The sequence below is a fragment of the Lemur catta genome, chromosome 6 (assembly GCF_020740605.2).
Source record: "Lemur catta isolate mLemCat1 chromosome 6, mLemCat1.pri, whole genome shotgun sequence".
Classification (NCBI taxonomy): domain Eukaryota; kingdom Metazoa; phylum Chordata; class Mammalia; order Primates; family Lemuridae; genus Lemur; species Lemur catta.
The window spans coordinates 78739660-78755792 of NC_059133.1; the positions used below are offsets into that span (position 1 = coordinate 78739660).

Sequence of the window (16133 nt, forward strand, 5' to 3'; positions counted from 1 at the left end):
GATGCTTTCTTAAAAGCATGAGAGGGGGGTGGAGAACTAAAACTTTAATTAGAAGTACTATCAAGAAGCAGCTACTGAAAATGAAAATAAAGTATATATCATGTTATTTGTTTAAATATTACAAAGTCATGAAGAAGTTTAACACAGATGACCACTATATTTAATGTTCAGAAAAATCTTTCTCGGTATATCTGACGTAAAGTTAAAGCCAAAGCAGAAAAATAGAAAAATCTAATCAATATAGACTTTGTGTAAGATTATATTACCATTCATACTCAGTTCAAGGGAGAGAATCTCCATATTTTGTTTTCTCCTCTGATCATTGACTTCTCTAGTGCTAGCCAGTAAAGCTGTTACTCTTTCTTGAAATTTCTTTGTTCCTTTTGCTCTTGCAAAGTGACATTTCACATTTTTTCTTACATATTTCAGCTGAATAAGCCACATAACCAATCTTTTTTTAAAAGTTACTGAATTTTAAACAAAAATATTTCTTTTAACTTTGCTTTCTCTTTCAGGAAGTTGATGGCAATAAAATTATGTCTTCATTTGCCCCACACAACTCATCTACCTCACCTCAGAAGGCAGAAGAAGGTGGGCGACAGAGTGGTGAGTCCTTGTCTAGTACAGCCCTGGGAACTCCTGAGCGGCGCAAAGGCAGCTTAGCTGATGTTGTTGACACCTTGAAGCAGAGAAAAATGGAAGAGCTCATCAAAAATGAGCCAGAAGGTAAAGGCTGGAAAAGAAAACAAAATTGTTGCTGTTTCCTAATGTAATATTTTGAATTTAACTTCTAGTTCTGTTTCTTGATTTATACTCTTAAATTAGACAAAATAGAAACCTAGAGCTATGAAGATGGATTTTTTTTTTTCAGAAACACTTAAGCACGTCTATCTCAATTTTTTAAATCATTAATTTATGTTGTGATGTTACTTTCACACACGAGTAAGTTATGGGTGAGTGAAGCTTAAAGATTGAAGAAGAGAATGTGGCAGGAGAGCCCAGAATAGTCACCTATTTACCAAATATCTGTCATCTAAGTTGTTAATCTCCATTATTTTTCTCCTCAAGGACCATTTTAGAATTTCATTGCATTTTGAAGCCCTTATACATTAATACATTTGATCCTACCTTTATAGTTAGGTCTATTTCTTGTATAGTCCAAAATTAATATGGTTTGGCCTATTGTATTATTAAGAACTAGTGATTCTTTGACTGTTAGATATGTTTAAGTTCCCATTTGTTCAAATTCCTGGAAGTCTTTCTTTTAAGATTTCATCTTCCAAATCTCTTTAATAGTTACTGATGGTAGCCTACAGGTGATAAGCACATGAACTAATCTTAAAATTAAAGCAAACAAACCAATGAAACAGCTGATACAAACATATATGATTGACAATCATCCTTTATGCTACAAATGATGACTAACTCCTATTTCAACCTATGTCCATCCTAAGCATGAGTGCCATATTGCACACAAGAACATGCCTCCTATTTCAATCAGATGGAAATTTAAAGCTAACAAACAAAACAAGCACAATGACATGCAAAGACATACTTTACACCAAAAATATACTGCACATACACCATGTAACACTGAGTTGGGTTCATTTCTAGTCTGTTAAGACACTGGTAAATTATGAGTATATCTGACATAAAATGTATGTTAACCAGTGTGTTTGGGAGTCATGTGGTAATTAAATATTTTTGCATCCCTATCACATGTATAGCAAGGATCCGGATTTTGGTTAAAATTTATACAATTCTCATGACCTTAAATTGGATGTTATTTTAGAGAAAATCTTGTCAACCAAAGACTTTTGATATTTTGTTATCTTACATCTCCTCTCATTCTCATGGAGATAAAAATGGAGTTTTGAGGAGGACCCAGACAATTTTATTTTTTTTAATATTGTGTTTTTCCTGATATTAAAATAACATAGTCTTATAACAAAATTTTTTTAAAAACATAAAGAAATCATAAGAAAGAAAATAAAAATCACCTGCAATTGTAGCCTTTTGATATGATTCTTAACCTTATGATATATTTCTTTTTTATCATTATTTTTACAAGTTCTATTTTGGATGATGCGCTTTATCAATGGTTCCAGTCATGATTTTTGAACTTGATGATGGTGTGAAAGCAATATGCATTCAGTATAAACTGTACTTTAAATTTTGAATTTTGATCTTTTCCTGGGCTAGCAATATGCAGTAGGATACTCTCTAGTGATGCTGGGCAGAGCATTGACAGCTCTCAGTCAGCGTAAACAACTGATGTTCTGTAGGGCACTGTGTTGCCAGGTGATTTTGTCCAACTGTAAGCTAATGTAAGTGTTCTGAGCACATTTAAGGTAGGCTAAGCTAAGCTATGATGTTTGGTAGGTTAGGTGTATCAAAATGCATTTTCAACTTGTGATATTTTCAGCTTGCAAGAGGTCTGTCAGTATGTGCCCCCATTGTAAATGGAGGAGCATCTATACTTTTAAAATTATTTTGCATCCTCCTTGTTATGCTTACATTATACTATGAACATATCTCCTGTCACTAAATGTACTTTGAAAAAATGGCTGCCAAATATTCTAAAACATAGATTTACAGAAAAATTAAGCACATAGTACAGAGTTCCCATGTATGCCCTTCCCCCATATACACAGTGTCCTCTCTTATTAACATTTTATATTGGTATGGCATATTTGTTACAATTAATGGACCAATATTGATACTTTATTGTTAACTAAAGTCCATGGTCTACTTAGATTTCTTTAGTTTTCATCAAACGTGTTTTTTCTGTTTTAAGATGTCATCAAGGATAACAAATTACATTTAGTTGTCATGTCTCCTTAGGATCCTTTTGGCTCTGAAAGTTTCTCAGACTGTCCTTGTTTTTGATGACCTGGAAAGTTTTTAGGAATACTATTCAGGTATATTGCAGGATGTCCTCTGTTGGAATTTGTCTGATGTTTTTCTCTTAATTAAACTGGGGCTTGGGGTTTTGGGAGGAAGACCATGGGGTAAAGCACCATTTTTGTCACCTCATATCAACTGCATACTTTCTGTGTAATTACAATAAGAATGTTGTGTCGACCTTGATCATTTGGTTGAAGTAGTATTTGGAAGATCTCTTCACTGTAAAGTTACTATCTGCCTCCGTTTTCATAGTCTTCAAAAGGAAGGTGCTATGTACAACCCACACTTAGAGTAGGGACTTATGCTCCCCTTCCTTTAGAGTTGGAGTATCTACATAAGTTATCAGGAATTTTTCTGCAAAGGAGATTTATCTCTTCCCCACCATTTATTAATTTATTCAATTGTTTATTTACATCAGTATTTAATCATTTATATCCGTATGGACTCATGGATATTTATTTTATATTTTGGGTGTCACTCTCACATACCACTATTATCATGGTTGTGATTATTGTTATTATTAGTTTAGCACTTCTTTACTTTCTGGCACTATAAGACACTTGCAGGCTCATTTTGTATATTTTGTGCTCCATTCCTAGAAGTCTCCATTCTCAAAGAAGTCCTGGTTCCTTTTATTGGAGAATGGTATTAAAATGCAAGATCTGGATGTTAGGTGTGCTTCTTGCTTCTGAGGGGTCATTTCTTTTAGGGCCTCTCACCTAACAGAGTAAAGAAGTATGTATATATACTAACTTGTATATATATACATATCTATAAATATTTCAATGTTTATCTATATCTAAATTAAGCTAAACATGAGTTCTTACTAATGTCTCCAACTCTAATCCATTTCCACATGGATTATTCTAGCTTCATTCCTTGTTGATCTGTACATTCCCACTCCAATTGTGGGAAATCTGGCTCTCACCATTCACCATTCCTTTACTTAATTATTCAATTCCAGTATACGTGTATAACAGTATCAGAATTGTTAACCGCAACCACCATAGTAAATATCTTTATCAACTAGAGTATAGTGCTTATGTGCAGTTCCTTTTACAGATTCCATTCATTTCCAAAGTTACTTAGGTAACTTATTTTTCCCCTACCCCATTTACCGAGATATTTGTAATGCAGTTAAATTCTCCTTATATTCTTTCCTGATATCCCTCAAACTCCTAAATGATTTTTTAAAATTTGTTTATATTAGGGTTCACTCGTTGTGTTTTACATGTCTGTGTGTTTCGACAAATGCATATTGTCACTCATTTACCATTCCAGTATCATGCAGAATATTTTCGACACCCATAAAACATCCTCTGTGCTTCACCTAGTCATCCCTCCTTCCTTCTCCAGAATCCCAATCAATCACTGATCTTTTCATTATCTGTATAGTTTTGCTTTTCTCCTATCTCTATAGTTTTTGCCTTTTCCAGAATATCATATAATTGGAATCATACAGCATGTAGCCTTTTCAGACTGGCTCTTTCACTCAGTAATGCACATTTAAGGTTCTTACATGTCTGTTGGTGGCTTAATGGCTCATTTCTTTCTGTCAATGAATAATGTTCCATTGTATGAATGTTCCACAATTTGTTTATCCATTTGCCTATCAAAGGACATATTAGTTGCTTCCAGTTTTTGGTTATTAGGAGTAAAGCTTCTATCAGTACTGGTGTGCTGGTCTTTGTGTGAACATGAGTTTTCAATTCAATTGGGAATGTGATTGCTGGAATATGTGAAAAGATTATGTTTAGCTTTATAAGAAACAAACTGTCTTCCAAATGGCTATAAGATTTTTCATTTCTACCAGGGCAGTAATTAAGTAAGTTCCTCTTGCTCTACATTCTCATCAGTATTTGATATTATCAGATTTTTAAATTTTATTGTTCAAATAGGTATGTTGTGGTATGTCATTGTTGTATTAATTTACAGTTCCCTAATGACAAGCAATATCCAGTGTCTTTTTATTTATTTGCCATCTGTACATCTTACTTGGTGAGATGTCTGTTTAGATCTTTTCCCATTTATTAATTGAGTCATTTTCTTACAATTGAGTTTTAAAAGTTCTTTGTATATTTTGTATGCAAGTTCTTTATCAGAAATGTGTTTTGCAAATATTTTCTTCCAGTTTGTGGCTTGTATTTTTACTGTCTTAATATTGTCTTTTTCTGAAAAAAATAGTTTTAATTTTAATAAAGTCCAACTTACCAGTTTTTTTGGCAGAGATCATGCTTTTGTTGTATGTAAACACCCACTGCCTAACCGAAGGTCACTCACTTAAGTTTTCTCCTATGTTATCTTCTTAAAGTTTTATAGTTTTGCATTTTACAATTTAGGTCTGTGATACCTTTTGAGCTAATTTTTGTAAAAAGTGTAAGTTCTGTGTCTAGATTCATTTTTTTTTGCATATAGATATCGAGTTGTTCCAGCACCATTTGTTGAAAAGACCATTCTTTCTCCATTTCTCCACTGAATTGCCTTTGTTTCTTTGCCAAAGATAAGTTGACTCTGTGTTTGTATGGGCCTACTTCTGCCCTCTGTATTGTTTCATTGATCAGTTGGTCTATTCCAGGAGTGGGGAAACTTTCTATGTTGGAAAGCCACATTTATTTAGCTGTATTCAAATAAGACTGCATTTAAGAAACTTCAATTAGGCATACTTAAAAATGTAAATTATTTTGTAAAAAATCTACTGTGTACTTAATAATTTCGAAAAATGAAAGCTATTATGTTTGTTAAATTTTAAAGTTAACTAACCATTTAATGACTTTTGTGTATGCTATTTGTTGGAAAGTAATTGCATATTTGGTTGCAGCATGGAGGTCCACAGTTTCAATTGATCCTCTAGATGGGTGTCAGTCATTTGTGACCTTAAGGGCATCTTGATTTGGGTTAGGTAGAAGAATGTAGATTCACAATAATAAGTGGCTGAAAAGCAAGAAAACATTTTTACGACGTGTTGCCAAGGACATGTGTATTCTACTGCATTTTTTCATATTTCAGTTGGATCTTCCTTAGCATCAAACAATGACTTTAAAATGTTATCTACGGAGAGCTCAATCAATTCCATCTGTAGTTCTTTAGTTGCCTTGGTGGTACCAACTAGGTGAGGCTGAAATGCTAATTTGAGTGTGATGTCATTATCCTCAAAGTCAGTGAATCTTTCATTGTATTCTCCAATTAATAGGTCGATAGCAGATGCATATTCTTCAAATGATTCTCATCTATCATCCTGCTCATCAATGACCTTTGCCAACTGGGGGAAAGGTTCATCTGAAATTTCCTTTTGAAGAAGAAATGTTTTGAAAAAAGATAACTTTTTTCAGAATACTTGGATTTTTTGCCACATATCATGCATACACTTAGTTTGACCTTGCAAATAAATATTCAAGTCATTTTGATTTGATGTGATATCACACACTGCATTCCTGTAGAAATCTTCTTTCAAGAATTCACATTGCTGATTCTGTTCTTCATAAAACTTAACTATCTGTTCTCACAAAGCTAAAATTTTGGCTAACACCTATCCCTGCAATAGCCAACACACTTTAGAATGATATGGCAAATCCACACTGAATACCTCATCATTCCACTTTAGCATGTTACAAAACTGACAATGCCATGTTACATATGCATGAATTAGTTAACAATACTTATAACTTGTTGCAACGTGTCACTTAAAATAGTAGCTTTAGCACAGAGATTATGCAGATACAAGGTACAAGGAAAATAAATGAGAGCATCTGGATCTGTTAATAATTTTTTTATCTGTGCAATAAACCCTTCATGTTTTCCTGTCATGGAAGGTGCGCTGTCTATACATACACTTACTAAATTTACCAAATTCAGTCCAACTTCCCAACATTTATCTTGACAGTTGTTGAAGAAATCTATTCCCCATGTTCTGTTTGCAAGAGTACACAAAGTAATTGTTTGTAGCAAAGAAAATCTGCTATGACCCAAATGAATTATAAAACTTGCACCAAGTCAGTAGTATCAGTTGATCCATCCAAAGTGATTGAATAATATATATTTTCCTTTAAAGTATTGCATGATGTTGTTCTGTTAGGTTGAATGGTAACTCATGCTGTCAATCAGTTGTGGTTCTCCTCGAAAGAGGCAAATTGTTTGTACTTTGAAACATTATTGGGTCTAAGCATCCTACAACTTCGACAGTGCATTCTTTTACAATTTCTACATTACTGAATGGCTTCCCTTTTTTCCCCCTAGTATATAAGTTGCTTCAGTGGCATTATTTTTAGGTCTTTTTGTTGCTTGAAAGAATTGTCTTTGCTTTTGCTTTTCATCTTTTAATTTCTGCAATACAATCTTTCATGCCTCTCCCTCTAATTTAAAATATTTGTTGTCCTTATGAGTATTCTAATGCTGATGAGCATTGAATTTTCTTTACAAAGTAAAGAAAGAAGTATTTGTAAAGTATTACAAAGCAAGCAAATTATCTTATCTTTAGCAGAAACAAGATAATATTGCAATTCTCAATCCTCATTTAAAAATCTGTTTTCTTCCTTCAGTGTTCTCTTGGTCTTCTTTAACATGATAAACTGTTAAGCAGACAGAATTAAAAAATACTGTCAACCTGTGCAACTATTCACAAATTCTACTTCAAACAGAAACACAATGCACTGTTGTGAAAAGCTGATAACAGACTGTTATACTTGACCTCCATAAACTCTTACCAACCAGCCTTGTGCAGTAGTGGTGCCAGTCAGGTGGGGGAAGTTAGAACTAAATCATGAGCCTAGCAGCTGTCAATTTAGCCCTGTGGCTTACTACTGTTGTGATTGTGCTGATCTGGGAGGATTTTTTTGTTGAAACTTCTTTTATCCTTTGATAATTTAAATTGGTTCATTTTGAAAATAAAATACAAATATAAAAGACGAACAAAAATGTATTAATAAAGATAAAAGGATTTGTTCTGTAAAATTTGGATTCAGCCAGAAGGCCATTCATAAATGAGCCAGAAGTCCACATGTGGCCTTACAACCACAGGTTCCCCACCCCTGGTCTGTTCTTTTGCCAATACCATGCTGACTTGATTACTGTAGCTTGTAATAAGTCTTAAAGTTGGGTAGTGTTAGTACTCCAGCTTTCTTTTTCTTCAGTATTGTGTTGGTATCCTGGATCTGTTGCCTTTTCTTGTAGACTTTAGAATCAGTTTATTGATATTCACAAAATAATTTGCTTGGATTTGATTGCAATTTTGTTGTATATGTAGATCAAGTTGGGAAGAATTGTCATCTTAAAAATACTGAATCTTCCTTTCTATGAACACAAAATATCTCTCTATTTATTATGATCTTTTTTGATTCCTTTTGAGTTTCATAATTTTCTGCATATAGGTCTTCTACATATTTTGTTATGTGTATACTTAGTATTTCTTTTTTGGCATAAAAATGTAAATATAAATCATATTGTATTTTTAATTTCAATTTTTAATTGTTGCTGGTATATAGCAAACAATTGACTTTTGTGTATTAACCTTGTAGCCTGTGGTCTTTCTGTTTTCACTGTTAGCTCTAGTAGATTTTATTGATTCCGTGAAATATTCTACATAGATAATCATGTCATCTGCAAACAAAGAGTTTTATTTCTTCTGTTCCAAGAAGTATACCTTTTATTTCCTTTTTTTTATCTTGAATTAGTGAGGACTTCTAGTACAACGTTGAATAAGAGTGGTAAGAGGGGACATTCTTGCCTTGTTATTGATTATAAGGGCAGAAGTATCTAGTTCTCACGATTAAGTATGATGGCTGTGGGATTTTTATAGATTTTTTTTTTACCAAGTTGAGGAGGTTCTCTTCTATTCCTAGTTTTGTGAGAGTTTTTATCATGACAGGTTGTTAGCATTTGTTAAATTTTTTTTTCTGCTTGCATTGATATAAGAATATTCTTTAGACTGTTGATGTAATGTGATTTTCAAATGTTGAATCAAGCTTGCAAACCTTGAATAAATCGTACTGGATCATGCTTTATAGTTATTTTTATATGTTGTTGGATTTGATGGTTTGCTTATACTTTGTTGATGATTTTTGCATCTATATTTGTGAGAAATATAGGTCTGTAGCTTTCCTTTTATGTAATGTCTTTATCTGATTTTGGTAGCAGAATAATGCTGGCTTCACAGAATGAATTAGGAAATGTTTCCCTCACATGTTAATTTTTAATTTTTATTTGAGATTCCTTCAGAGTCCAGGGCTAAGGTCTAGGAAGAACCAGGTTTGTGTTTGTAAGTACTGTATTACCAATTAGCTTTTTGCAGTTTATCTTTAGATGATGTCCTTTATGGAAATTTGGTATATGACTTGGTATTCCTCGAGTGTATCTGTTGACTTCTAAGTTGGTGCATAGACTCTTAATTTGGAAGTGCTTAACAGCCTGAAGTCCAGTGAATAAATCCAAACAGGAAAGAGGAGGAAGGATATAGTATCCCCTAATTTGCTTAGCAGGAGACATTAAGAAGTATTGAGAATTAGGAGGAAGGTGTAATATCAAGCAGCAGGCCCTCAGGCAAACAAGAAGAGATAGAGCATCCATAGCAGGAAGGGTAAACACACAGAAACCTCACTATTGCATGTGGGCACCAGACTGTTCTCATTATTGTATTTCCTACAACAATGTACTTTTTGTACTTTCCCCCCTACAAATATTTTAAAAGCTCAGGAGAGGAGTAACTTGTTAGTAAATAATATGAAGACCTAGAGAAAATTTAGAAGTAATATTTTTGGAAAATTGGAATATCAACTAAACATGGCAAGCATCTAAAAATCTAAGTTTCTGGAAGATAATCTCTGTATGAATACAAAACCACTAACACGCATTTATGTTTACATATACAAGATTCCTAGACACGTGCTTTGAGTATATAGAACTGTAAGTAGACTCAATTTTATTGATAATTTGCCAGGACAAGAATGTTTATTTAATAACTGCAATGATTGACAGATGTATCAAGGAGTAATTTACATATTTGAGTCAAGCGATGATCTTAATCTCCACCCAAAAAAGTAATAAAGCAGAAAATTGTATTATAGAAGAGACTAGCATGTTGAAGGAATTTTCTGTTTTTTTTTAACTGCAAAGAGAGAAAAATAGGGAAATATATCTATGGAGATGTATATAAGTCTCACAGCAACTGGAAAGTTACATTGGCTTTAAAGACTCCATTAATCAAAGGGTATGATTTGACCTGAGGATGGTCACCAAAACCTTACATCATCCAAGCATCAGGACAATGACAATACGTACAGCACAAACAAATGATCTAAAGCTCTGTGATGTACCATAGCATCAAAAAGAATAAAATACGCAGAAATAAATTTAACAAAAGAACCGTGAAACTTATACTCTGAAAACTACAAAATATTATTATAGCTCTGTGATAAGAACAGTAATATGGAGATGAGGGGAAAATAGATAGAGTGAATGTAACTAAATGTTAAGCTCACAAATATATGCCAGGGAAAAATCTTTTCTTCCCTCAAGCTATTTTTTCCATTGTTTTTCAAAGGCCATTAAAATGAACAGCAGGTTGTGATGAAAATTTCATTAAGCCCCAGCTAAATCATTATGAGGGTGCCATATTCATGGCTTTGCTTCCTCTCATTGAGGGGGGAAAGCAGATTTCAATAGAAAGTCCGTATTATTTCCGACCTTACCCCTGCCAACAGCAAACTAACAGAAATTCAGAAGTTAGAAAAGAATAGTGTGCAATACAAAAGGAGGCCACTGAGGTGAAATGGTTAGAAAGAAAATTAGATTTGCATGTGGGTTGAAGAAAAGGCAGCTCTCTTTTATTCTAGCTAGCCTATTTTTCAAGCAATTAATTAAAATAGTTTACAGCTTACAAATAGGAGAAAAACATATTGATATATTTTGTTTGTATTTATTTCTTGTATTAGAAATTTTGTCTGTTGTTACACAAAAGGGTCTGATGCTAAAGATTCTTATTTGTCCAGTGTCACTTTAACTGACATGGAATGCTAAAGTTCATAGTAAATTCATGGTTTTAAATATCTGGTCTATGTAATATAGCTACATTATATCTTGTAATAATTATGCTCAATCAATTAATCTTTAATTATTAAACTTAGCAGTTAAGAGTGACAATGAATTTTAATACCACAATATGTGACACATAATTCCTATATCAAGACATTAAATAATAATTTATTGAGGGAAAATGCATACATTATATAAATTGCTATATATAAAAGACATATAAATTGCTACCATATATTAAGTGTATATCATGTGTTAAGTGCAGTGTTAAGTAATTTATATGAAACACTTCATTTAATCTTTATAAATACCTTATAACCAGAGCTGCCATATATAGCCATCCCAATTTCAGGGACTACCATTCACATGATCTAAATATCTAGATTCCTATTATCTCCATTTTCAGATAAGGAAACCGATGATTAAATATGTCATAGTGTGACCAAGAGTCAGGGTCATTATTCATCCTAAAGTCAACCTTAAACTAGAATCTATGCCCTTAACTGCTGCTTACACTATTTCTTCCAGTTAGGAATTTTGCCAAATGATCATTTAATGATACCCTTTAACACATGTGTGTCTAAATTTGAAATGCTGAATAATAAAGTTGTATTTGATAATTTTCTACTACAGTAAATTTCTTATGCCTCAGTAGTGTTTAGATTTCCAAAAAGTTTTTAATGAAAGATTAGCTCAGTTTAAACTGCTCCCCCCAAAAACCTGCCTTTGAGAGTATTTTAATAAAAACTTCTTTTAGAGAAATATCTAGGAAGAAAATAGTTGTGGAATAATAGAACTTCAGAGTTATAATGAAATATAGACAGATTTTAGGCTTTCATCCTCATTTTAGAGAGAGGGAGACCAAAGCAGAGATGTGCCTGAGATCGCACAGCAAACAGTTGTTAAAGCCAAAGTGAGAATCCAGTTCATGTCCTATGGATCCAGGGTCTTTGTTTTTCCATGTGGTTACATCATTCATTCAGATATTCTTTTCTCTCTTATTCTTTATCTTTTAGAAATAGTATTACCATCTTTGTTTTACAGAGTATTTCACTGTTTGTTAAATTTCAACAAATCTAAGGTAACCAGGTATCTTAATCAGTCAGTAAGCCAAGGTAGATAAGTATCCACAAATGTCCTGTGTTCTCAAGTTCCAGGTGTCCAGAGGTGGTTTATCAATATATAACAGCAGTTAAATTGAAGAGTCTGATTTAAACCTTAGCTTGATTTTCATACAAACTTTAGGCTAATTATAGGTGAAAATAATTTTTACCTTTATGAAAACCTTAGATGTCTCACTTAAAATAGAATCCTTTTAGATATAAGTATTTTAAAAGGCTTCTAATTTTGACCTTTCTATGTTCATATCTATATTGCCTTCAGCATCTCTTTGAAATAGCCATTAAGCTTATAGACACATTTAAATTTCTTCCTCCTGGAACCACAACAAACAAAATTCACCTTTCATTGATTTACATCCCCTCTATCTACAATTCTACTCATCTTGTTTCCAAGCCTAAATTGCTAGAGAGAATTGTTTACACTTACTACATCTACTTTTTCACCTCTTGGATAACTGCTGTTTGCCTCAATTGTTACCCTTACTCTAATCTAATTGTCGAATTATTCGTCAGTGTCTCCTCCAACATTAAACTCCTTAGGGATGAGAGAAGTGCACAAAATATGCAAAATGTTTGTTGAAAGAATGTTTAAACTGCTTCAGTATTGTTCCATTGCTGTCTTGGGCAAAGGAGAGGAAAAATCTTAACAAATGTCTGAGTCTCCTGCCAGATGTTCTGTAAGCTACTTCAATTAATCCTCAAAAACTCTTGGTATTAGTTCTTATCTTAAAAATGAAAAAAATGAGGCTTAGTAACTTGCTCCTGTTATTATTATATGGAAGAACTTGAATTAGAACAAAAATACTATCCTATACAGCACCCCTTGGCATTGAATATGAGACCGTATGTAATCTGACTCCACCCTTTTTCCCCCTTAACCTTACTTTCCACCACTCTCCAGAGTGTGTATTCTTGAGCTGTCTTATCAAATTTTATGTAGTTCTGTCAGCACTCTCTATTTTTAAATATTACTGTGCTGTTTCATGTGCTGTTCCTGTGCCTTAAATGGCATTTCCTGTCTTATCTACCTGATGAATTTTCATTCACCTTTTAAGACTCAACACTTTCTGTGGACACCCTTGTCAGAATTTGGGTTAGTGCTAACACTAACTCATCTCTATAGTTCTTACCAGATTATTATTATTTATTTACCTCTGTCTTCCACAATAGTATGTGATTGTCTAAATAAAATGTTCTTGGTTTAATTGTGCCTCTTCTCTTCCTAATAGTGGATTTGGCGCACCAAATAGTGGTGCTTATTTGTCTTAACTGTGGATGACAGTCATCCTACTAATTGACACTTTGTAGCCTTTGCTAAATCACTCCCCTAAAAAGTGATTAGGTTTCATTTGTCTTTTTCATCTTTTTTTTTGCCTTTCTCTTTTCTTCATTTCCTACTCAGACTCTTCTTTGATCTCCTGTCCTCTTTCTTTCATTCATTCTGTCTTCTCCAACCTTCTTCTCATATGCATACCCCAAAATGCAAAATTCATTATTGAATTTTCAGATCATTTTTTTTCAGTTCTTTCTGTGACTTAGAGGTTAAAATATTGCCCTAGGTCACAAAGCTAGATATTTTAATACCAAGGATACAAAACTAAAATATACACATGAAGTGTTATACTGATGAAAACTTTATATTCACATTAATCTTTTAAATGACTTCAATATTGCATATTTCTCTAAGGAAATATGTTGACGTTATCTATGGTTTAGTGGCCATAGATAATAATTCTATGCCACTGCTGTAGGTAAAGTAAGAAGTGAATTGGCTTGATTTATGAATAATCTTCCAAAATTTAAAGCTGTAATATTTTCTTTAATAGCGTTTCGACATAATGGAGAACAGCACCCTTTTCTAGGTAAATAGAGCTGGTATGGGAGACAAAATTCCTGTTTCTTCTGGTGGGCTCGGGATTGGGACAGCTTATTGTTGGATCTTTCTCTCTTCAACCTCCCCTCCCCTAGTTCATATCAGGGGCTAATGGTGAAAGAAAAGTAACTTTTCTTTCCTTCCTGGAAAGGAACTTTTAGTTCCTTTCAACAACTTTCCTGTTCCTTCCAATCTTCTAAGGACTCTAACATTTTCCCCTCAAGGTTAGCAAAGTTTCAAAACTCAGGATTCATGAGTTCTCTCAGAGGATTTATAAATTCTGGAAATTGCAAAATGATGAAAATATATGTATTTGTATTTTGGTGAGAAATAATTTGTAGCTCTTATCTGACTTTCAAACAAATCCACAGTGTAAATAGAGTAAATAGACTGTTAGTGTTCAGTGTTTGGATTTTAGTCCTGAGTCTGCTACTGATTACTAAGTGATTGTGGTTTAATATCTTTGTAGTTTAGTCTCTGGTGGATTTTGAGGTGATAATTTACAAATATTTAGCAATATTTGGGAGTATAATTTTATCTATTTTGGTTTTTAAATTTTACATCATTTGGGGAAAGTGTGAGTTTTAATTTTTAATAAGGATTTCTTTGCCTAAAATATAGCATTTACCTTATAATTTATATTATAAAAATATCATATTTACTTGCCTTTAATTTGCTATAATAATTTTGTTAATGTAATGAATATATGCCCTCACTGGTAATGCTAACTGCCCTACTTTCATCAGAGGATTGTTGAAGGGTACAAATGAGGTAATGTACATCAAAGTACTTTGTAAATTATAAAGAACTTGGACTTGTACCAGTTATTGTCATTGTCACATCTTGGCTGGTTAGAAACATTGTTGCTTTAGATATACCGGAACATTGCATAGTTAAATACGATGTTCTTGTATACATTTCAATATTATATAATTAAAAATTTGTTCCTTTCCCAGTATAATTTTATGTACCAAAAAATTCTAATTCAGAGCTGCAAAAATATGGATATCTAGGATATGTAGTCAACAACAAAAATAATAACAAACCCAACAGTTTTAAAAATTCTGGGACAGGTAGTTTCTTTGATATTTATTTATATAAATTTCCCCAAATAAATATATAGTTAGGCAGTTTTCTACTTGAATAATTGCTTTAAATTTTTCTAAATTAATATGGATAAAGTAGAAATTGGGGCCAATGTGAAACTCTGAGAGGCGCTTTAACATGGGATTTGAGGATTTGTAGTATTTCTATTTCCACAATAAATTTGAATATGTACTGAAGACAAATATAACTGGAGCCCAAACTTCTGTAATTTTAGAAGATTTTAGCTTTCTCTAATGTGGTTTATTTGTTCTTCCTCCCCAGCCCACCCCCGCCATCATTTTACTCTTTTTCTTTTCATTCCTTTTGTGTGCACAAGTGTGCACTTGCATGTGTCTGTAGTCCCCCTTTAAGATGCTACATATGCTTGATTTTATTTAGCATCTGTATCTGTCAGTGTTCTTCCCTCTCAGAGTGTGACGCCCACACTTCCAAAATTGTTTTGCCATGATGAGTGTGCTCCTTGTATGTAAGGAACTGCATTTATTTGTGAAATTTTGTTTTTATTAGAACTAGATTTTATCATTATATATACAACTTGAACTTTTTCCCCTGCCCTTCTTCAGAAAATCATTGTTCACAGTTTTGTATTACAAGATCCTAAAGCCCCAACTTACTACCAAATCACCCAGTGTTACTTTATATGAAGCAGTTCATTGCTTTTAGTACGAACTTCACAAAAAGAGTTCTTTTCTTGTGAGAACTAATAAAAATAATGAAATGGCTTTGAAAAAGTGCACATTGTGACAAACCTCAAACCTTCACCCACAGAATCATCTACAGACCATAGACCACTATTGAGTGAAGAAGATACCAGGATTTTCATTCATATTTTTTGTCTGTCTCTCTTTCCCTGACACTGTGCAGTGCCATACAAATTCTTGGTGGCATATGCCCCAAACACCCACTTAACCCGACTTGTACTATTTGTAGGATTGGATTGGACAATCTTTATGCTTATTCCTAGGTATTTCGGAACAAAAAATAATGTATAAATTGTTCATGGAATATCTTCTCTTAAAACTTGAAAATATTCATTGATGTTATTTTATAATGTATCTTTTTGATATTTGCATCTGTCACAAAAAAAAACCAATTCCCTTCAT

General features: G+C 33.0%; 1 protein-coding gene across 1 annotated transcript in view; it reads left to right on the forward strand.

The window, feature by feature from the left end:
* The window catches only part of SOX5 (SRY-box transcription factor 5), a 427434-nt gene that overhangs the window by 101022 nt on the left and 310279 nt on the right, over positions 1 to 16133 (forward strand). The window contains exon 3 of the mRNA XM_045554202.1: positions 516 to 726. Within this exon, the coding sequence (XP_045410158.1) occupies positions 516 to 726 (211 nt within the window). The remainder of the gene's footprint in view (positions 1 to 515; positions 727 to 16133) is intronic.